Here is a 22,800-nt window from a genome sequence, read left to right as displayed (position 1 = left end):
GGGGAATGCGACGTTGCCGCGGCGCTTGTGCCGGGTTCAGTTTGACTTTCCGTCAGCCTCCGGGGCTCCAGGGCTCATTACTACGTTCTGCGCGGATGGCCGCCCGCGGCGGTGAATGACGAAGAAGCGGCGGCTACGGAGCATTTCGCGGGAGACAGCGAGCTACATGGAAACGTTGAGACTTGGTCTGGACATCGGCTCACCAAGTACCAGAAGCATCTGGATTATTGTTCGCCCGTAATTAAAGAGTCTTAAGACGGCTCGCCCATCACTCTCCCTGAGGCTTGAGTTTGTACATTGTTACTTGCTCGGCTTTGTTTGGGAGAGGGTTGTCTACTGGTGCGGGTCGCCGGAGCGGCCGTCGGAGATGACACACACCGACTGACAGAGAACTATGCCGCGTGGATAGTGGCGATTGGTTTGGTGCCCCGGTAGGGCGGAGTCGGGTCCTATAAAAAGGGAGTCCGAGATACGATGTGAAGGGTCAGAGAGACGATGCAATGAGCTTGAGATGGTAGAGAAGTTAGGATGGAAATCACTGAGAGGCACGACGTAGGCGACGATGACGAAGACGACGAAGACGCTGACGAACTGGACAGATCAGACCTCGACGCCAAGAACCAACCTTCGGCCCCGACTCGAGCAGCCAACTCCGAGGCTCCGACTACATGGACATTCTGTGAGACGAACTTCACCTCCTTTACTTAAACGAGCTTTGCGGGAAGGGATGCGGCAAGGGATGCGGCATATTGAGACATTGCGTGGTTTTATTAATTTATCACTTTATCATTTGTGTCGTCGTATGTTTACTCCGTATTGAGGCACCGTTGTATTGTCACCGTTACTCGCTTCTGTATCCTGTTTTGCGTGTCGCGAGTATTTGCTGATGTGTTACCATTTCGTGTAACAGAGATGTCGTTCACGGACAATATGTGTGTACGCCATTTGCACTTGTTATTCAATTAAATGCGTCTATGATTAAGAAAAGATCGTGACGTCTCTTACTTCCAGGCCCCAGCATGAATCCCTGTATTTGACAAGTGTTTGAGACACGTATCCAAGAGGGAACCGGATAAAAAGGGGTTGAGTGTTGATGAACTCGGTAATCGAGTCCCAAAAGACCACTGTGCTTCATTACTGAATGAAACGTTCGCTTCATCTTTCTCCGACTTCATCATTAACAATCGTCCATGCATGCAGAATCTAGACGTTCTTCCTATGGATCCCATTACCTTTAAGACAACCGGCATTGCGACACTTATTGATAAGCTAAAGCGATCATCATCATGTGGAGATGACTCAATTAACTCTAAATTTCTTAAGAATACTAAGGAATACAGTTTAATTATCTTAGGCTGCCCCGCCGCGGTGGTCTAGTGGCTAAGGTACTCGGCTGCTGACCCGCAGGGCGCGGGTTCGAATCCCGGCGGCGGCGGCTGCATTTCCGATGGAGGCGGAAGTGTTGTAGGCCCGTGTACTCAGATTTGGGGGCACGTTAAAGAACCCCAGCTGGTCTAAATTTCTGGAGCCCTCCACTACGGCGTCTCTCATAATCATATAGTGGTTTTGGGACGTTAAACCCCACATATCAATCAATCCAATATCTTAGGCTGCCTCTTTACTAAATTGCTCCAAGATAACTGTCTACCTAAAGACTGAAAAACCGCTAAGGTGATCCCACTCCATAAGTCTGGTGAAAGACATAACCCCCGTAATATCGTCCTATTTCTCTCACATCGGTCCCTTGCAAACTAATGGAGCACATAATTTACTCAAACCTCGTTGAACATTTGGAATCAAACAACCTGTTTCATAACTCTCAGCATCGTTTCCGCAAATTTTTCTCTTGCGAAACACAACTAATACTATTTACTAATGATCTCCACGCTGCACTTGAATCAGGTGCGACTATTAATTGTATTTTCCTAGATTTCGCCAAAGCTTTTGACAAGGTTAACCATGAACTGCTCCTACTAAAATTACATTGCTTGCGCATAGACCCTTTATTACTTGACTGGATAAAAGAATTTCTTTCTAACCACACACAGTTTGTTTGCACTAACAATATTAATTCCTCTGAAGTGCCCGTACGTTCAGGCATACCTCAAGGTTCTGTTTTAGACCCACTACTATTTTTTATTTATATTATTGACTTGCCTAATAACATATTCTCCCCTATTTGCCTCTTCGCTGACGATTGTGTCATTTACCGTACAATTACTGACCATAACGACAACGAAACCTTACAAGCACACCTAAACAACATTTTACATTGGTGTAACTTTTGGAAAATGGAACTTAACATTTCTAAAAGTAAAGCAATGAGAGTTTCACGTAACCACACATCTATCGATAACTATTCCTACAGCCTGAACGCAACCCCTCTTGAATATGTCCGGTCCTATAAGTATCTTGGTGTTCACATTACTAACTCGCTATCATGGACCACAATAATCACGTCACATCCAAGTCTAATCGCATGCTCGGTTACTTAAAACGAAACTTTCCTGTTGCGCCGACTTTTTTAAAGAAACAGCTGTACATCATTTACATCCGTCCTCTACTGGAGTACGCCGCATGTGTATGGGATCCCGGCCACATAACACTCGTTAACAAATCAGAGGCAATACAAAACCGGTCGTCACGTTTCATTCTTTGCAGCTATAATCGAACATCTAGTGTAACTGCCATGAAGGTCAGGCTTAATCTCTCTCTGCTTGTCATGCGTAGAAAAATCGCTCGCCTTTGCGCGTTTCAATAAATATACTATCACAATCACGTTCTAAAATCGCGCTTAATACAGCCTGCATCTTTCATATCATCCCGCATAGATCACCCCCACAAAGTGCATATTACTGGAAGTAACACCGTCACCTTTTCCCGAACTTTCCTTCCTAACACATGTCGCGACTGGAATCTTCTGTCAGCATCAACCGCTAGTATTACTGAACCTGACGCGTTCCGTCAGGCCTTCACATGTTGAATTCATTGACGAATTGAATTTCATGTTGCGCACGCGATAATTCCTCATCGTTTTCGTAACTTGTATTTCACACCGCATTCTCTCTTTTTTTTCTTCTCGTTTTCTTATTATTGAATCTTTTGCATCTTTTTTGCGTTGCCTAGCTTATTACGTGTATGTTTTGCTTTTTGCCCATTTCGCTTTTGCCCGTTTCGCTTTTGCTCGTTTTCTTATTATTGAATGTTTTGTAGTTTTTGTGCGTTGGCTGACTTATTACGTGTATGTTTTGCTTTTTGCCCCTCCCTTTTACAATGCTGTAAAGTCCTGAGGGTAAAATAAATAAATAAATAAAGAAGAAAGACGAGTGGTCTTCCCTCTCTTCGGTAATCGGTGGCGTAGCTGGGGACGTCTCACTCTAAGGCCGTCATAGACTGCGCACGTGCCGAAGTTCAGATTTCACCCTTGTGTGATGTCCCATTATTCGACACTCTTCATCAGCCGCCGAAGTTGCTCGTTCATTAAGATACCGATATTCAGTTTGAAAATTTTGCACTTGTTCCCGTTTCATGCAACGCCTTCGCTGACGCTACAGTCCTTTTTATGCCTTCCGATATCTTCAAATGTCGTCGAGCTTTGCCGCTGCCTTTCGCAACAATTGAGCTTGCCGCCGGAAGAAGCAACATCTTCGTAAGCAATCCGCTTTCCACACCTGTCACTTTGCTTGCGGGGGAATGTCTCGGCTGCGTGCAGGATCTTGACCCTTCGTCTTTGGTTGATGTCCCAGATAACTACTGCGACCACCCAAAAGCACTGTCCGCAATCGGGGAGTCGTCTAATGATACATTTTCCAGTGCCATCGCCGACACTCTCACTCCCACCGAACATGCCGACCTGCTGGATCTTCTGCACGAGTTCAGGAGTTCTTTCGATGTGTCGCAACCTTAACTGGGCCGGACGTCACAAGTCAAACATCAGGTTGACACCGGCCTACACCAGCCACTGCGTCAAAGACCATACCGTGTCTCCGCTGAAAAGCCCCGCGTGATTAATGATCAAGTCGAAGATATGCTTTGTGGAGACGTCATTCTACTATCTCACAGTCCCTGGGCATCCCCAGTCGTCCTGGTGCGTAAGAAAGACGGATCTATCTCATTTTGCGTGGACTGTCGTCGTTTGAATAAGATAACCCGCAAGGACGTCTATCTTTTGCTGCGCATCGATGACGCCATTGACACCCTTCACGGAGCGGAATTCTTCTCGTCACTAGATTTGCGGTCTGGCTACTGGCAGATCCCAATGGCTGAAGCTGATCGCCAAAAAAACGTCATTTATTACACTAGACGAACTATACGAATTTAACGTCATGCCCTAAGGGTTTTGTAACGCGCCTGCCACGTTTGAACGTCTTATGAATAATACGCTACGTGGCCTCAAATGAAATATGTGCCTCTGTTACCTCGACGATGTCGTGGTATTCTCCCATGACTTTCCTACCCACCTCCTTCGCCTCAGATACGTTTTGACTTGTCTGACCAACGCTGGCCTGCAGCTTAACCTGAAAAAATGCCGCTTTGCTGCACGCGAGCTCGTTATCCTAGGCTACATCGTGTCCAAGCACGGCGTATTACCTGACCCAGCAAAACTTCGAGTAGTCGGAGAATTTTCCAAGCCGACGACCACGAAAAAACTTCTCAGTTTTGTAGACCTATGCTCCTATTTCTGGCCCTTTGTTCGCAATTTTGCATCTATCATGTCACCGTTAACCGAGCTTCTTCGCGGTGACGTGAACCTCTCCTCCTGGTCCCGTGCATGTGAGGCTGCCTTCACAACTCTGCGCCGTCTGCTCACCTCCCCACCTATTCTTCGCCACTTCGACCCGACAGCTCCTACCGAAGTGCACACCGACGCCAGTGGCGTCAGGCTAGGCGCTGTCCTCGCTAAACGAAAGCCCGGCTATTCAGAATACGTTGTAGCCTACGCTAGCCGCACTCTGACGAATGCCGAAACTAATTACAGCGTGACAGAAAGAGTGTTTGGCTCTGGCGTGGGCGCTTGGAAAGTTCCAGCCGTACTTATCAGCCGCCCGTTCGATCTAGTAACTGACCACCACGCACTTTGCTGGCTCTCTACGTTGAAAGACCATTCTGACCGCCTTGCGCGATGGGCATCCACATCCAGGAGTGCGACTTTCGCGTCGTGTATACCGCTGTGGACGCAAACACTCTGATGCTAATGCCCTGTCCCGCTCACCTTTACCACCATATCCGACGTGCGGAAACACTTGCCTCCAGATCTTGTCATCGCTAAATCTCGACTCGAATGCCACCAAACAACATCATGACCCATGGATCGCCTCTCTTATCGAATATTTATATGGCACGCCCAACCTTCCAATATCTCGATCCCTTTGACAGTTTTCCATTTCGCCATCTGCGATCAACTTCTTCATCGACGCAACTACGCTCCCGATGGCCGCCGGTGGCTACTGGTCATTCCATGCACTTTACGATCACAAGTATGTGCCTCTCTTCACGAGGATCCGCAACGTGGTCACGCCGGGGTGTTCAAAACATATGAACGCTTTCGCCATCGCTATTACTGGCGCGGCATGTACAATTTTGTTCGCAAATACCTGCAGTGCTGTCCTGACTGCCAGCGACGCAAATCAACACCGCCACGTGTGACTGGCGCATTGCAGCCACTTCCATGCCCTGTCAAGCCATTTGATCGCTTCGGCGTTGACCTCTACGGCCCCCTTTCATCGACATAAGATGGTAATCGGTGGATTATAGTGGCGCTTGACCATCTGACACGCTACGCCGAAACAGCCGCTTTGCCGAGCGCTACAGCTCAGAATGTCGCCTCTTTCATTTTACAACACTTTATCCTTCGACAGGGTGCACTTCGAAAACTCCTTAGTGACAGAGGCCACGCTTTCCTCTCCGAGGTCGTCGAAACTCTGATTTCGGAATGCCACATCATTCATCGGAAAACGACAGCATACCACCGCAGACTAACGGGCTAACGGAACGGTCCAACAGCACGCTGGGTGATATGCTCTCAATGTACGTGGCATTTGATCATAGCAATTGGGACCATCTTCTGCCATACGTCACATTTGCATATAACACCGCAATACAAACCATCACGGGATTCTCACCTTTCTTTCTTCTTTACGGACGCGAGCCTTCCCATACAGTTGATACCCTACTTCCCTACCGTCCTGATGCTTCCGAGTGTCCACCTATCTCCGATGCTGCTCGACAAGCCGAAGAGTGCCGCCAGCTCGCCCGTGCGTTCACCTCGGAAGAGCAACAACGCCAGAAAGAAAAGCGTAGCACCTCTCTTCCACATCCCAACTATGCCCCAGGGTCTCTGGTGTGGCTTGCCATCCCATACCAAACTCCCGGACTCTCCTCGAAACTTGTCCCCCGGCACGAGGGGCCTTACACCGTTTTGGAGAAAACCTCTCCGGTTAATTTTCTAATTGAACCAGTTTCCCGATCAAACGACATACGTCGGCATGCACGTGACATCGTTCATGTTTCCTGACTGAAACCGTACTATGAGCCTCTGCCTGAAACTTCTTAAGTCGCCAGGATGGCTCCTTTTTCAGCGGGGGCGATTGTGAAGAAGATGTGCCTGCAGCGAGCAGCATCGCCAACGCCAGTCTCTCGGCCCGTGCTTTGGTTCGCTGCTGTGCCGGTCTCTGCTGGACGGTTCATCTCCGCTGGACGGTTGCCGGTTTCGTTAATGAATAATAAACCTCATCACAATATATATATATATATATATATATATATATATATATATATATATATATATATATATATATATATATATATATTTAATTCGAAAAGAAGTTCTTTTGGGTTAGGTGCACATATAATTAAGAAATAAAGGAGTACACTTAAGAAAATTGGATACTTTTTTACTTTACGTTTTCGCCGTAGAGTAACAAATGGGGCAGCTGTGTCATTGCTCAGTCTCCAAGATTATAAGACGAACTTTTCACATATCAAGTTACTACCTTCGCACCTCGTTCTACAGAATTACTCGGAGCAAGTTATAAAAAATCATGGCTATTTCAAGGCAACAGTCTCGCACAAAGGCAACTGTGCCACGATTCCCTTCTCTGTCACCGACAAAAGAAACTCGCTCCTGGGATTAGTTGCCATCCGAGCTCTAAAAATAATCATCAGAGGTGAGAACCTCACTTGTTCTCTCGTCGACTCCTCGGCGGTTCTGGCGAATGCGCCACCGAAGTATCACCACCTGTTTTCGTCGGACATGGGCACCGTTCGGAATTACGTTCATCGTGCGTAACGTCGACCTCGTGTGCAGCCAGTGGCAGCCAAACTGGGTCGTCTTTCCTTCTTGCTAAGGCAACAAGTTTTGGACTAGCTGTAACGACAAGAGTCAACTGGCATCATTGAGAGGGTAAATGCTTCAGAATGTGTGTCTCCCTTGCTCGGTGTCTGCAACAAGGACAATTACATCCGACTCTGTGTCGATCTCTGTGAGCTGATCTCCGTGAGCCGAACTAGGCCATTGTGGTGTACTGGTTCCCTCTACCTCACATCGAGGAACATTTACAACAGTTAACAGGTGCTAAAATTTTTTTCTAACTTGATCTTGCGTCCGCATACCACCAAGTTGAGTTAGCGGAGGAGAGTTGTTATCTTACTGCTTTAGTAACACATCAAGGGCTTTACAGATTTCGCATAGTGTGCTTCGGGCTGGCATCTGCGCCAGGGTTTTTCAAAAAAATTATGAGCGATGTACTGAAGGGGTGCCCAGGTGTTGTCTGTTACTTGAAGGACATTATAGTTTGGGGCCGTAATTGGGAAGAGCATGATGTGCACTTGAAAGGTGTCTTGTCTAAAGTAGATTCCTGTGGCATGAAGCCTAATGACAAGTGTGTATTTGCTACTACTGAAATTACATTCTTAGGTCATAACATAAGTGCTCACGGGTTATTGCCGGTTGAGTTTAAGGTCGCTGTCATACTTGATGTCCCTGCTCCCACTGATGTTAAAGCACTCCAATCCCTCTTGGGTTTGTTGGATATTATGCAAAGTTTCCACCGCATTATGATGACGCTATTGAGCCTCTGCGCCGCATCTCCGGCAAGGTCTAAGTTTTAACTGGTCCGCTGAGGCCAATGCCAGTTTCAACCAGGTTAAAAAACTCTTGCTGACCGCCCGGTCATAAATATTTTTGATAACAATCTTTCAATGGTGGTTACCACCGATGCAACCAATGTCGGCATTAAAGCAGTGCTCCAACAACAAAGAGGAGATCAGCTGCTAGCTGTTGCTTTTGCATCTAAAACATTGTCCCCGGCGGAATGCCGGTATTCAGCAGGAGAGCATGAAGCTCTTGCTTATTTGTTTGCGGTGAAAAAATGGCATGTGTATCTTTGTGGTCGGCATTGTAGATTACAAACTGTCCACTAGGCTTTAACTACTTTGCTGTCAGCTGGCGCGTTGGGGTGACGCCCCTTGCGAGTTTTTTGATGGTGCGCCCGGCTGGTATATTAAAACTTTTCTGTACAATATTACAAAGGTGCCGATAATGTTGTAGCAGACGCGTTATCTCGGCTGCCAGCCCACCTTTCGCCAGCACAGGCGCCAGAAGAAGAGATAATTGCTTCAGTTGCTGCATGCTTAAATAAGGACGAGTTACAGGCAGCCACTGCTAATGATGGTACTTTCCAGCAGCTTATTCAATACATTGCTGAGGATTGGCCTCGAAAGAAGCCTTTGACTTCAGTACTTGTACCTTACTTTGCAGTGAAAGGCGAACTGTCTTATGCTAATGGGCTCATTTTCTGCAGGGAACATGTTACAGTTCCAGAGTCTTGCAGGGGGCAATTGATTCAGTTAGCCTATGAGAATCATCCAGGCATAATTCGTACAAAGCAGCTGCTTCGTGACAGGTATTGGTGGCTGTGCCTTGACAAACAAGTAAAAAGTGCGGTTCGGAACTGTTGCATCTGTTAGGCTGCCAACGAATCGGCAAAACCTGTCTTTGCACCCCTACAACCAATTTCTTTTCCTGACAAACCCTTAGGCAGTTAGGCATGGACATTAATGGTCCTCTTTCAAATATTTCTTCAGATTGTCTCTTTGCAGTCAGTTTGACGATTATTCCAAATGGCCTGAGGTTTGTTTTGTTCGAGACGATACGTCTGATGCAGTCATCACCTTCTTGACTTCAGTCTTTTGCCGTGAAGGCTTTCCAGCATACTTAGTAATAAACAACGGTCCCCAGTTTAGGTCTCGTCAGTTTGAAACCTTTCTTTGCGAAGGAGGTATTCAACACATCTGTTCTTCCAAGTACTATCTTTAAGCCAATGGGCAGGTTGTGCCGTTCAACAGGGTCCTGAAAGAGTACATTCAACTAGCCCAACTAGAACAACATCCTCTAAAGAAGGCAATTACAGAGTACTTAGACGCTTACCATTTTTCTGCTCAGGTAACTACGGAATCGTCTGCCGCAATCTTGCTTCATAAGCGTCAACCTCGCACAGCGGTTGATGTGATTGATCTGCCGTTGCCTTCTACTTTGCAGTCAGTTTTGGACAATATCTTAAGGATGCGAGATTTTCATAAACGGGAGTACATAAACAACTGTGTGGATTAGAAGCGAGGAGCCAAACCTCCAGTCATTCAGGTTGGCCAAGAGTCAAAGTACGTGTTCCAGGTAAAAAACACAATATAGAGGTTCGTTTACCGTTACGTCGGGAGTGGGATCCCAGTCATTTATGCTCAGTGATGGATCGATTCGGAATGCTTCTAAACTTGTAATCGTCCGTTCCGAACGGGAACCATCTTTACACTTGCACTCTTCAACACCTTTGCAGAACCAGTCGCAATACTCTGTTTCGATTCCACCATTGGTTTCTATACCTATTCCTGCAGCATCACCATCTGTCCCTGGAAGAAACGGTATTCAGGTACCGGTTTCAAATCCAGCTGTGGTGCCCAGCCACCATATTTTACCGTGCACTGAGCACGCTTCAGAGCCCTCAGGTATTCAGGCACCGGTTTCAAATCCGGTTGTGGTGCCGAGCCACCATATTTTATTGTGTACTGAGCACGCTTCAGAGTCCTCGGGTATTCAGGCACCAATTTCAAATTCGGCTGTGGTGCCCAGTCCCCATTAAGTTTTACCGTACACCGAGCATGCTTCAGAATCCTCGGACTCTTCGCAGGCTTCGTATCAATACTTGACTGACGAGCCTAGTTCCCATGCCAGTATCCTCCCTAAGACTGATGGACATGCTTCCGAACCTTCAGGTTCTCATGTTTTGCATCAGGGTTCTTCGTCCATAGCTACAGCTGAGGGAGGCTGAAGCGAATCATCAGACTCGTCAATGCTCTCAGAAGTGCCTGAGCAGCGCATAAGCGAGCCAGTAGGCTCATCCTCCCATACCGAACTTGCTGCTCGGCCAGGGAGTACTTCAGAGCGCAATCAGCTTCGGCGTTCGAAGCGTTCGCATAAGAAACCGTCCAGGTTTAAGGACTTCGTGTCCTAAATTCGCTCTTACTCGTATGTTGGAATCTCTACCATACGTGTGCATCGTTGTGTGTTGGCTGTAGATTTATTTATTGTATAAAGTTATAAGGGATACGCTGTTATGCCGTGATTTTTTGTTGTATGTTGACTGTGTAAGTGCGTTCAGCTATGGTGGACTGTGTACATAGTTATGTTTTTTTCTCCTTCTCATGCCGCTTCTCTGTTTTTCAATTGGTTACTTTAGGACAAAAGGAGGGGGGATGTTGAGGTTTTAAATACAGTTCTATGTGTCAATACATTGTCCTAAAATTGTATAAGGTTATAAAAGTTACTCAGGTTTTGTTAATCATTGTATAAAGATCTTAGAGCCATATTTCCTGTTCTTTCTTGGGGGGGTGGTTTGGTGTTTCAGTTCTGATTTCTTAGTTGCCAGATTCAGTTTCATGTGAAGTGTTTTCGCCCTCAGGGCGTGCTACCCTGTGTGTATATGTGTGGCATTGTACAGAATAAATCATTTCCTGTTTGGCTACCGGCTGCAGCGTACCTCGTGTCGGCCGGTGCTTGACTGTTGTGCCCTGTGTGTTCCGTGCGGCGAGTCGGCCTCACGGTACAACATATTCCAACATGAAAACTAGAGTTGAACAGAGGTAAAAGTTTCTTTCAAAATAGCATTGTAGGTCCGGTGAGTTGGAACTAGTCGACGTTACGATTGCACACGCAAAAGTCCACATTCGTGTTCACCCATGCTTGCGACAGCCCCCCCAACCCCTCCAGCCCTTGTTTTTTTATCCGTCTAATGGTAATCTACTTTGATTGATGCACAGCAGCTTGCAGTACGTCAATCGTATAGTGTACAAATCACATCCCTATGTAACTGTGGCACAGACAGCATTGCAAAACACAGTACTCACCATGCATACATGTGTCGATGGAGTCACCACCAACCAGTCTCGCTTGATTTGGGTCAGCCAACTTTTCTTTCGCGTTGAGCTTGACAGAAAGCGAAGCATTCTCACTCTGTTCTGAGTGTTGTTTGAAAATTGTGGAACACAACAGCCTGTTATGCTTTGTTCGCTGTGAGCAACCGTTGATGCAGTGCTAGCGAACATTGACGCGCACCACAAAGAACGTAGAATTTGCGGCATCAAGTTCCACTCAAATAAAACCTTGTTGAAACGCACAGGTAGGGCACGTGTAACCACTGTTTCCAAGGTCGTCACAGTGCTACATAACTAACACCGTGTGCGTGGAGACAACCTGTAACCACCTGAACATTGACTACACTGACGTTGACCACGTTGAACCGGTTGAGTTGAAAAACAAAATGGCAACAAAAGAAGTTGGCAACAACGGCGACCATCAAAACTTGGGGGCGTCGGCATGTACGCTTTGAACGGCTGACATCACCCTAAAACCGGGTGGAAGGCGTGTACGTAGTTTACTCGAGCAGCGCTTCCATGTGGCAACGGGGAGTGGAGGGAAAGCGTGCTGGACGGCCTGAAGAAAGCGTTTGCCCAGGCCTGAAAAAAATAGGGAGGGCGCTGGCTTGTCATTCACAGTGGGATATTCCAATTTGTTGCTATTGCATTCATTGCTTCACCTTTGTGACAAAAGTGTGACGTCTTTTTTTATTTTTAAATTTAATGTCAAACTTAGGTTTTTGTGGTCCTCCTGAGACGACTATTACAAATGTTGACTAAAGAGTAGGAACGAGCAGGGGTACGCTATCTAGCGGCTGTTCAGACCCTTTCTTGCTCGGTTGCGGAAAGGCTCAAGTGGCCACTCTTTATGAAAGAATATTTCTCTATGACTGTATTACGTAAGAGCGGGAACACAGCGGGTGCAGAAGAAGACGATACTCAACAGTGGAGCAAGCGAGTTCTAGCCGGGGCGTCATTTTGCCCCAACCAACGTTTTTAGGCCCCAACTGCCATACCGCCAGTGGTCATTCTCGGAGCTATACTGTACATTATGTAGTGATGATAAGCATACGTACAATTGTTATATGCACAGATATGTATGTTGAACATTCGCACATGTTTTATATGACTACATGTTTGCAGTTGCATATTGATGCCAAGGGCGACATGTGTATAACCTACACCTGAAGCGGTAAGCTAAAATGCAGCGCTTGTGCTTGCGAGGATGGTAGCCCTTCATAGTGCTATGTAGACTAACTTCGGTGTTTGGTGCCTAAGTTCAATTGACACAAGCCCGACGTGACCCCATTAAGATTGGAGACCATATGTATATGTTTTGAAAATTAGGTGGGCAGCAGTGCAACCACGATTGATGTTTCACAAACAATACGCCAGCATAGGGTCTTTTTTCACGACCTGCTATTGCTTGCCTCTCTATTAGAATACTGTGGTAGAACTCTTGGTCGCCATGGGTTCCATTGCTGCTGTGACCGTAAAAAATATTATTTTTATTCGTCGCATCAGTAGTGCCAATGTCAGTTTTTTCTTAGCGCCCTTGCATTTAAATTGCCAAGGTCTGTTCTTGCCATTCCTCAGTAGATATAAACTGCCAAACACCTGTGGTGCATACCCTCATACCATGACTCGTGATGTAAGCATATGGGTCTGGAGGAAGGGGTTTGACATCGTACATGACATAATTTTATCATTATTTTGTTTTGACCATATATTTCATAATTGTCAAACCCTCTCACCCTAACATCATAATTTGGATCCACACCAAGCTAAGGGGGAAGAACAATGAGAGCACCCAGATGAAAACGGCTAAATATATCGACAGACACACATGCTTAGTGTCTAAAGTTCCCAGAGAAATGCTTTGCATTTAAAAGAAGTAATAATCATCTCCGATGAACCATACGTCACCCTTACAAAGCCTATATTTGAAGATCTTGGAATAACGTCATTGCCAATATTGTTCAAAATACTTCTAATAAAATTATATCATGCCTACCGCAGATTGATTGACGGACTGTTTTTAAAAAGCTTGCCACTCCCCACATGCTAGAACATACACTACACAACGCAGTCACACGTGGAACTTTCTATACGCTCGTGCAAACAATGGCCACCGAGTGCTGATGTACTTGCAGCCACAGGCTCTCCATGCTTAGACTAATATGTTAATCTAAGCAACTAAATAGCCTTGAAGTAATAATGTATGCACTCAAATTAACAGAGTGGCCTCTTAAACTAAAGTAACTTCATTATATCCAGAAGTTTGTTGTAAAGGTCTATTCCTAACACGATTTCTATTGCAAGACTATTCTTCAGTTACTTCGTTATAACCGATATTTAGCAAAATTCAGGGCAATGAGATCTAGGTTTGAGTGTAAGTGCGATTCTGCCTTTACCATTTTCAGTCTTGTCATCTAAATGGACTTCGTTTCTTATTTAAAATTGTCACCAAGTTTACAGGCCTTTTTTTGCAGTTATTTCTTGTCCGTTGCTGTTTTGATTGTATAGTATTGTGTGTGACATGCTGGCCCTTTTCATGCTGTTAGACGCTTTTTGCTAGCACCCTGTCGCATCACGAGCTTGGCATTCCTTCCTAGTGAAATTTGCTATGTTATTATTATTACAATTATTAATATAATGTTATATTATTATTATTATTATTATTGATATTATTATTATTATTATTATTATTATTATTATTATTATTATTATTATTATTATTATTATTATTATTATTATTATTATTATTATTATTATTAGGAAATGTGCTTGCTTGGTACATTAACACTGGCAGAAAACAGACACACATTAAATTTCACAGTCAAGGTATCAGACTTCTTTTGTGACAATGCTACTAAGGGGGCGTTACACACATATCCTGAAACTTGGCTATCACCTGAGCCTCCTGTATGCTGACGATGCTTGCCAGTCTCACTGCTATTTTAGTACATTGGTTCACAAGCTTCACAGACGCATGCGTATGCTCACTGTTGCGCAATGTGGCACACGCAGCCACTTGTAGCCGTGTGGCCTAACATTGTGACGCTGTAACAGGAGATATACGGGAGGCACATGGGATATCGAAGTTGTCGGATATGTGTATAAGCTCACCCACAGTATCACTGCCCCCACTCTCCCCCACAAAATCAAATACCTTCACGGTGAAATATGATGCATATCTGTTTATTGCCAGCACTTATGTTACATCCAAGCATGTTTCTTGCATGTTTCTTCTGGCCGTCAGTGGTATAAAAAAGCTTGCTGCTGTCAAAATATCAGTTGTCATGCTTGTGTGTGCCAGGTTTTGAGTAAGCTAGGATTATCGGCAAAAGCAGGGACCAGACTGTAAGGGAACTGCTAGAGGAGTATTATACTTAAAGTAATGAGTGGGCTTGTGCCCACTCATTACTTCAGTCTGAGTTGTCTTCATTCATTCTATCAATCTGAGTTGTCCTTGTTTATACGAATGCTCACGTGACGAGATGTTTGTGGTAACTATTTCACTCCAGTGTACGTGGGTGGAAATTTGCCCGTTTTTCAGCCTTCACCGGCAATAAGCAGTTGGTAGTTTGGTGCCTGTCTGTCTCTTTCCTCACCTCTTTTTCTCATGTTCCTGCTATAGCGCCTGTCACGAAATGTTCAGCAAATCAGTTGTCACTCGGTGCTCCAGGTGTGTTGTGTGCCCTCTTTTTTCTGCTTTCGTCTCATGCTGTAATCATGGAAGTGGGCTAAACCTGTCTCGGTTTGCGTAAATTTCTCACTACATATGAATGTGTGCAGATGTGCCTGCAAGGCGCACTGTTTGCCTTCCTGCCACGCATGATTTTCGGCCTGTACTACAACTTGCTTTCGGTGAGTTTTCCTCAGCTACTGTGGCCCAAGTTGCCACCTTGTCAACTGTGATAAGCTTTCAATCATTAGCGAAAAATAGCACATATTTTATAAGTAGGCATAAGGCCATGTTGATGTTTCTATGCCATGTAACATTGTAAACAAGTCATGGGAAAATATGAATCTGTTTACCGCTGTATGGTCTGAGGGACATGCATCTATAATTAGGAGCCTAGGCTTACTCAAGAGATTAGAAGCCAAAAATATTTACAAGAAATGTTATTTGATGCTATCTTTAGTTTACAAGCTACTGTTTATAAAGTAATTATGCAGATGTGTTTTCTATGCAATTTTTATGACCATTTCGCTTGACTTCATAGAACTAATGATTATATAAGGGATGATAGCATGCTGAATGATAAGTGTTGAACAATCTTTTCTGATTTAAGTGCACGCTGTGCTGCATTCAAGATTTTCAGTGGCAGAGCTGCTGGGCATTGACATTTTCAATGATCACTGTTTTTACTGATGCTTTATAGTGACACACTAGCATGTTGCGCACTACTCTCGGTCCATTCTTTTTAGGTAGTAGTGTTGTGAACATGCAGGCATCTTCATAGAAGAGACTTGTGTGATTCTGGCAGCCATTAAACACTTCAAAGAATAGAAATTATCAGATACATCTTTATATAAAAGGACTCCTCAAGTGTCATAAACGTTTTAAAAGCTCCTAGGAACCACATAGATCATGTTATCGTGTTGCTGCACTCATTCCTATTCACCATTTATGCATTAAAGCATATGCTAATAAGGGTAAAGGAAACAACCGCCCTTTTATCGCATGGAGCCGGATTTCTCAGAAAGAAAAGCCTCTTAGCAAAAGTTTGTTCTAGTTTCGGGTTCGCACCCAGAATCAACACTTTTTTGGGGCGGTCCCTCTGCCAATTGAGGTAACCAGAAAACTAGCAATTGACAGGGCCAGGGCGAAGTCATTGAAAACTTGAAGCACAAGGACATAACTATCGTAAATCAGTTCTGTGGAAATCTACATGTGGCAAAAGGTTCAAGAAAGGGACAGACAACCACCATTTTGCAGCACGAAGCCACACAGAAATTCGTACGATTTCTCAGAAATAAAAGCCTGTTAGGTGTTGAAAAATTCGTCCTGGATGTTCGAACCCGAGACCAACGCTTTTCCCTGGTAGTCGCTCTGCCTTGAACGTTTCTCGGAGGAAGCAAGAAAACTTCTGGAGTACTTGCACGCGCCCAGTTCGCATCGAATACATGCTAAGTCGCAGTCGAAGCCTTCTGGCTTGCTGCGAATTCTTCGGGCCCTCTTTATTATATTAATAAAGAAAAGGCCACAGACTGTTCGTGGCTGAGAGGATTGACTGACGCGAAATGAAGATAACGCCCACTATTTGTGTCTTTCCTAGGAATTTTGAATACCAGACGTTGTTGGTCCCGCTGTACCACTACTTTAAAAAACGTAGACGTCCAGAGCTCTTCTCTTTCAAGGGGTTCTTATAGCTTTCTCAATGGTATTCAAGTGGCTCGTGAATGCGGCCAGGGTGCTTTTTAAGATGCAAAAGCGATCATCAACATATCGGAAGAATACTTTCAGAGAAGGGTCGAAGGAAGCCAGAGCCTGGCTTTCCACTGACTCCATAGCCAGGTTTGCCACCGTTACTGAGATCGAGGCGCCCAGAAAGGCTCCATGCAGCTGCTGTAAATCACATCACGTAAAGTAAAGTAGGTATTGTTCAAACAGAAATCCAATTGTCTTAACATGGTGCGTTTGCCCAGTTTTTCATCAGCCTACAGGGCAGCTTTACAGGCACTTACAGCAAGTGCCACAGGAACACAGGTAAAAATGGAATTGACGTCGAATGTCATTATGATTTTATTATCGTCCACAGTGAGATGACGCACTTTGTCAATGATGTCTTGCGAGTCACGGATGATTGTGGGGCCACTTTTGAGCAGCGGAGCATGCATAGTGAAGGTGGCTCGAAAGCCTGCAGAGAGGCGAACGCGTGACAATCACGATGGGCCGTATTGGCGTGCCAAACATGAATTTCGAAAAAGCTGTACAGTGCCGGCGCGGAGCCGTTGTGGCAAAGAAGCGAAAACTGAAAATCCTTGTGTTCCGGATTCACGTATCAGAAAAAGTCTACCAGAAGATCCTGCAGTTCCTATTTCACCTTGAGTGTGGGATCACGTTCGAGGACGGCATAGGGGCTGCTATCCCAGACGATGTCTGACGTCTTACTGATGTGGTCAGTTGTGTTCATAATAACAGTGATATGCCCTTTGTCAGCTGCCAGTATCACTATACCATAATTCTTGGGAAGATTCCTCGTTGAGTTGTGCGGTTCGGGCAATAGGGCAGTGTGCTTTTTATGCGCGAACTTGGTGAGAATTCTGATCGCACAAGTACAGGCCTTGTCTCGTTCGGCGTCATCCATCTGATCAATGGCATGCTCTACGGTGCATATCAGTTTCTTTGGTTCAAGTGGGCCACTCATGCTGAAGTTCAGTCCAAATTCGAGCACACTCATCTTGAGCTGACTAGGAGCTTACGAGGACAAATTTCATACCACTAACCTTGCTTGGTATAACGTGTTATTTTTACGACAAGGCTGTAGGTGATTCAGTTTGTTCTGATGCGTGTGTTCACAGAGAAATAACTGTAGCTGAGCCTTGCAGTTTGCGTAAAGCTCAATACTGGTGAAAACAAACGGGCACTTGTATTTAAGGTAATGGTGAGCAAAGGAGAGCTGTAATTAAGGTGACGGTGAGCGAAGGCGAGCTGATTCTGGAAGTCCAGAACTGCTCTGCAGTTCATGACTCAAGTTTTAAGTAACTGCCACTTAGCTTTCGATACTACCAGGTGTCCGAAAGCCATGTGCACCAGTCTCAGCATGCACAATGACTTCAGAATCAAGCCTTGGCCTTTGCAGAACAGGTTGAAGTTCAGGTGACCTTTGAACAAAGAGGTTCGAAATAAACTGGGAGACTTGGGTAATCTTTGGTTGGCCATATACGCCTGGCGTAGATAAACGAAGTCAAGAATTGGACGAAATCTCACGCTTCGGCCTCCCAGCATAATGAACAAGGATACCGTCTGGAAGTACAAACATCTTTTTTGTTATATTTTCGACACCCTCTTGATTGGCGTCCTTTTTTTCTGCAGTGTCATTACATCTCGACCGGACGAGATTGACAAGGATATTTTAACAACACTCGTTGATGAGTTGGTTGGTGCTTTGCTTTAAAAAAGATTCCAGCCAATAAAATGATGAACACAGAAAACGAAGCAGGAGACAGGAAAGCAGCTCGACTACCAACTGTTTATTCAAGTACGCGTGGCTCAAGTATATGTACCCATGTGGTCCCGTGGTGATGCTACAAGCTTCTAACAGAAATCGCATAATACAATAAACTGACGCCCAATCACTCTATGCCTTCTTCGTCCTACTAATCACTCAAGATTACAAAAAAGATTCCAGGAAAGTTTTTTCTTTCCTGTGCAACGCCATGCAGCTATCACTACAAGATGCTTCGCCAAGAATTCTTTGGAATGTGAAAAGATTAAAGTACAGTCGAATCTCGATAATTTGAACTCGAAGGGGCCCGAAAATTTGTTCAAATTAAAAGAAGTTCAAACTAATGAAAGCTAAATAAACCGAGGGCTCTCCATGCAGTGGTGCATGTGCATTGAGCTAACACACGGGGGGGAAGTTTCAGAAGACTTACATTTATTTACAAATCACAGGACATCCATTATTATTTCAAGTATTCGGTGATGCGCGTCTGCATGCGTTTGCCTTGCAGCAAGTCAATCAATTCCGCACGCAGCTTGCAAAGCATTTCTACTTCGGCTTCAGCATTCTCCTGGCAAGAGAAGTTGCACGCGGAAATGTCCAGCACCGACACTTTCTAAAGACGACGACAACAACGGCTGCGTAGTCTCTCCGCTGCGCAGCCGTAGCATGGCTAGCACATGACGAGAAAGGAGGAGCATCTCCGTCCAGGCGGAGAGAAGCAGACGGCATTTGAGAGAAAACCATCACTCCACGGCAGCTTTTTTTTTCACTCTTTTCGCGCGCGTCGTTGAAAGGAGAAGGGTTATGTGGCAGGGACAGGAAAGAAGGGGGACGCGTGGCATGGGCGCGTGAAAGACCCCCCCTCCTTCCTTCAAGGCGCAGAGCCGTGCTTCCGCAAGGGGCAAAGGCCGCAGAAGATAGTGCCTTTTTCCTTTCCTTCAACCACACATTCATTCAACCCAGCAACAGCCTTTTTTTTCCTCTCTCTCTTCGCAAGCGGCGTTGGAAGGAGAAGGGTCTTTATGTGGCAGGGACGGAAAAGGGAGAACCGTGACAAGGGCACGTCGCAGATCGGCATTAGAGAGTGAGCAAACATTCCACCATAGCCTTTTCTTGCCTTTTCATTTCCTTTGCGGGCAGCGCTTAGGTGTCGCAGGTGCCGCCATGGGATTGGGCAGGGTGCTGAGAGCATTTTCGGAGCATGATATGTTCAAAATAACCGTCGCAAGTGTCGGCACGTTCGAATTATCGGGTGTTTTTGTCCATAGGAATACACATAGCTTTGAAGAGACCTTATCATGAGTTCGAACTGACCAGAAGTTTGAATTAAGCGTATTCGAATTAATGAGATTCAACTGTATTTCATGTGCCATTTTTTCATGGCTTCTGCCCAAAATCCTGAGTTTGTTCAGCATTGGCTTACATTTGCACTATTTACAATGAAGGGCTAATTTGGAGCCTGTTCCTTTCTCTAATAATATAAAATGTTTCCATGCCCTAAAATTCACACAACACCTGTTTGGCTTATGTACACCATCCGGAAAGCCAGTGGAACTTCATACACCACACCAACAACACAATTCACACAAATTTGCCCTTGCTTCACTTCGTACTGTGGCTTCTTTTTTTTGCCGATGTGTGCACATAAGCCATTCAGTTTCCTTGGCGCGGAAAACACCACAGACTCATTGTACCTGGAGGCAACTTTTTTCAGGCCATGCCCAACATGGTGCGCATAAGGCACCACCTGTAGTCTTCTCTGCTCTGGACAGGTCTGTGTATTTTTCCTCTTTCCTGTCATTTTTCGTAGCAAATATTTAGCTACAGCAGATAAAACAAATTTATTTATTTATTTTATTTTCCTCAAGGGTCCCTAACAGAAGGTAGATTACATGAGGGGTGGGCATACAAGACATGGGTAAAGGCAAAGTTGGATGTGCAACAAAACATAAAACAGAAATTTCAGGCCACATCTGAAGTGGCAGAAACAAACAAAACAAGAAAAAAAGGGGGGGTAACAAGTACATTTGTTTGTGGACTCTAGATAAAAACATTTTACAGTGACAAAATATACCACTTATAGGGTGCAAAACATTGCCAAGTACACAAAATATACATACACGATATACTAGGAAGATGACACTAGAAACCATTACACAAGAATTAGCATGGCAAGTCACACGAAAAAAAATTATGGTTCAGTGATGGTTAACAGGGAATTTTGAAAGGCTTCTGCAGTGGACACGGCAGCACCGCCGTGACGATGTCGCCTTACGTGCCTCTACTTGTGCAGGTTTTGGCGTGGTTCTTCGCGGACGCAGCAGCGGCCCATGTTATCGCTGGACAACACTACCAATGGACCCCGATAAAGAATGCGCACCAGCCCTCGAAGGAACTCAACTACTGCGCAACTAGATCATCGCCAGTGGCGTCAACGATGCTGTGCCACGTGGACTTTGTCGACTGCGCACCCCGGTGGAGCACGATGACGTCCTCCGCCTCCCCGATAGCAAGCTGCCCGGAGCATATAAAAACAAGGGCTATGGTCTCGACCTTCAGTGGACACGGCAGCACCGCCGTGACGATGTAGCCTTACGTGCCTCTACTTGTGCAGGTTTTGGCGTGGTTCTTCGCGGACGCAGCAGCGGCCCATGTTATCGCTGGACAACACTACCAATGGACCCCGATAAAGAATGCGCACCAGCCCTCAAAGGAACTCAACTACTGCGCAACTAGATCATCGCCAGTGGCGTCAACGATGCTGTGCCACGTGGACTTTGTCGACTGCGCACCCCCGTGGAGCACGATGACGTCCTCCGCCTCCCCGATAGCAAGCTGCCCGGAGCATATAAAAACAAGGGCCATGCTCTCGACCTTCAGTGGACACGGCAGCACCGCCGTGACGATGTCGCCTTACGTGCCTCTACTTGTGCAGGTTGGTGATCGAAAGTATGGTTTTCGTAGTAACTGTACCTGCCTGATTGTGCTGCCGAGTCCACACACTGTTCTTGGTTGCTTAAATGACTGTGTTTCAGTTGTAAGCCTGTTACTGAAGTTGTCCGGTGACGTAGAGGAAAATCCTGGGCCCGAGGTTGAAAAAATGCTGGAGGAAATATTAAGTAACCAGAGTAAACTACTAGCAAAAGTTAATGAAATTCAGGCCAAGCAGACATCTACGGATGCCAGCATTTCCGACATGCATGTTAGGCTCCAGACTATTGAAAAACAACTTGAAGGGTTGGGTGAAACACAGAACCGGCTTACTATGATAGAATCAAGTGTTGGTCGCCATGACAGTGAATTGACGGCTCTTGCCAGGCAGATCGATGACTTAGATAATCGTTCTAGACGCAACAACCTTATTGTACGCGGAGTGGAAGAAGAAGAATCTGAGGATGAGGCAGTACTCTTAAGTAAGGTGAATGACGATATCTTTGACAAGTTACTTGGCTCAAAGTGTAGATCCATTGAGAGAATTCACCGTCTAGGAAAGAAAATACCTGAAAGAAGCCATCCGGTCATCTTGAAAGTAGGAGACTTCAGGGACAAAACCAAAATACTGAAAAACTGCCGCAAGCTCAAGGGGACACAATTCAATATCGGCGAAGATTACTCTAAACGAGTAGTTGAAATCAGAAAACAACTATGGATTTCATCAGCGGATGAAAGAGCAAAGGGAGCAAAGGTTAAACTAATCATCGATAAACTGAAAGTAAACAACGTTCTCTATGGCTGGAATGAGGCTACCAACGAGCGATTAAAGTATTCTAGCCCAGGTCTCACCAGCTCTGACTGACGCAAATCGAGACCAACAGCATCTGTTAAGGTTATTAATGTAAACGCCAGAAGTTTGCTGAATAAAGCTGATGCAGTTGAAGCCGCAATCCTGGAGCATGAACCGGATATAATGGTCGTAACAGAGACTTGGTTACATACGGATGTAGCAGATTTCGAAGTAACACCTACAGGTTACATAATTGTTAGAAAAGACCGGCAAGGAAGAGGTGGTGGTGTTGCGTTTCTTATTAAGGACAACATTAGGTTTTCAGTGTTGGATGATAATTGTGACATAGAAATGTTGTGGATTAGGTGTGGGTTCAGCGAGCAAACTGTGTATATTGGAGGGATTTATAGAGCGCCGAATTCCTCTCCGGATATAATCGCAAAGCTAAGAAATTTTATGGATTCTAATTTTAGCCTCCAAGATAACGTATTA

General features: G+C 45.3%; 1 protein-coding gene across 1 annotated transcript in view; it reads left to right on the top strand.

The window, feature by feature from the left end:
- The window catches only part of LOC142786948 (uncharacterized), a 28,168-nt gene extending 5,788 nt beyond the window's left edge, over positions 1-22,380 (top strand). The window contains exons 2-3 of the mRNA XM_075884608.1: positions 15,205-15,276; positions 21,199-22,380. Of these exons, the coding sequence (XP_075740723.1) occupies positions 15,205-15,276; positions 21,199-22,380 (1,254 nt within the window). The remainder of the gene's footprint in view (positions 1-15,204; positions 15,277-21,198) is intronic.
- The last annotated feature ends 420 nt before the right edge of the window (positions 22,381-22,800 follow it).

The sequence above is a fragment of the Rhipicephalus microplus genome, unplaced genomic scaffold (assembly GCF_043290135.1).
Source record: "Rhipicephalus microplus isolate Deutch F79 unplaced genomic scaffold, USDA_Rmic scaffold_40, whole genome shotgun sequence".
Lineage (NCBI taxonomy): Eukaryota > Metazoa > Arthropoda > Arachnida > Ixodida > Ixodidae > Rhipicephalus > Rhipicephalus microplus.
This window is presented reverse-complemented; position numbering and strand designations above follow the sequence as displayed.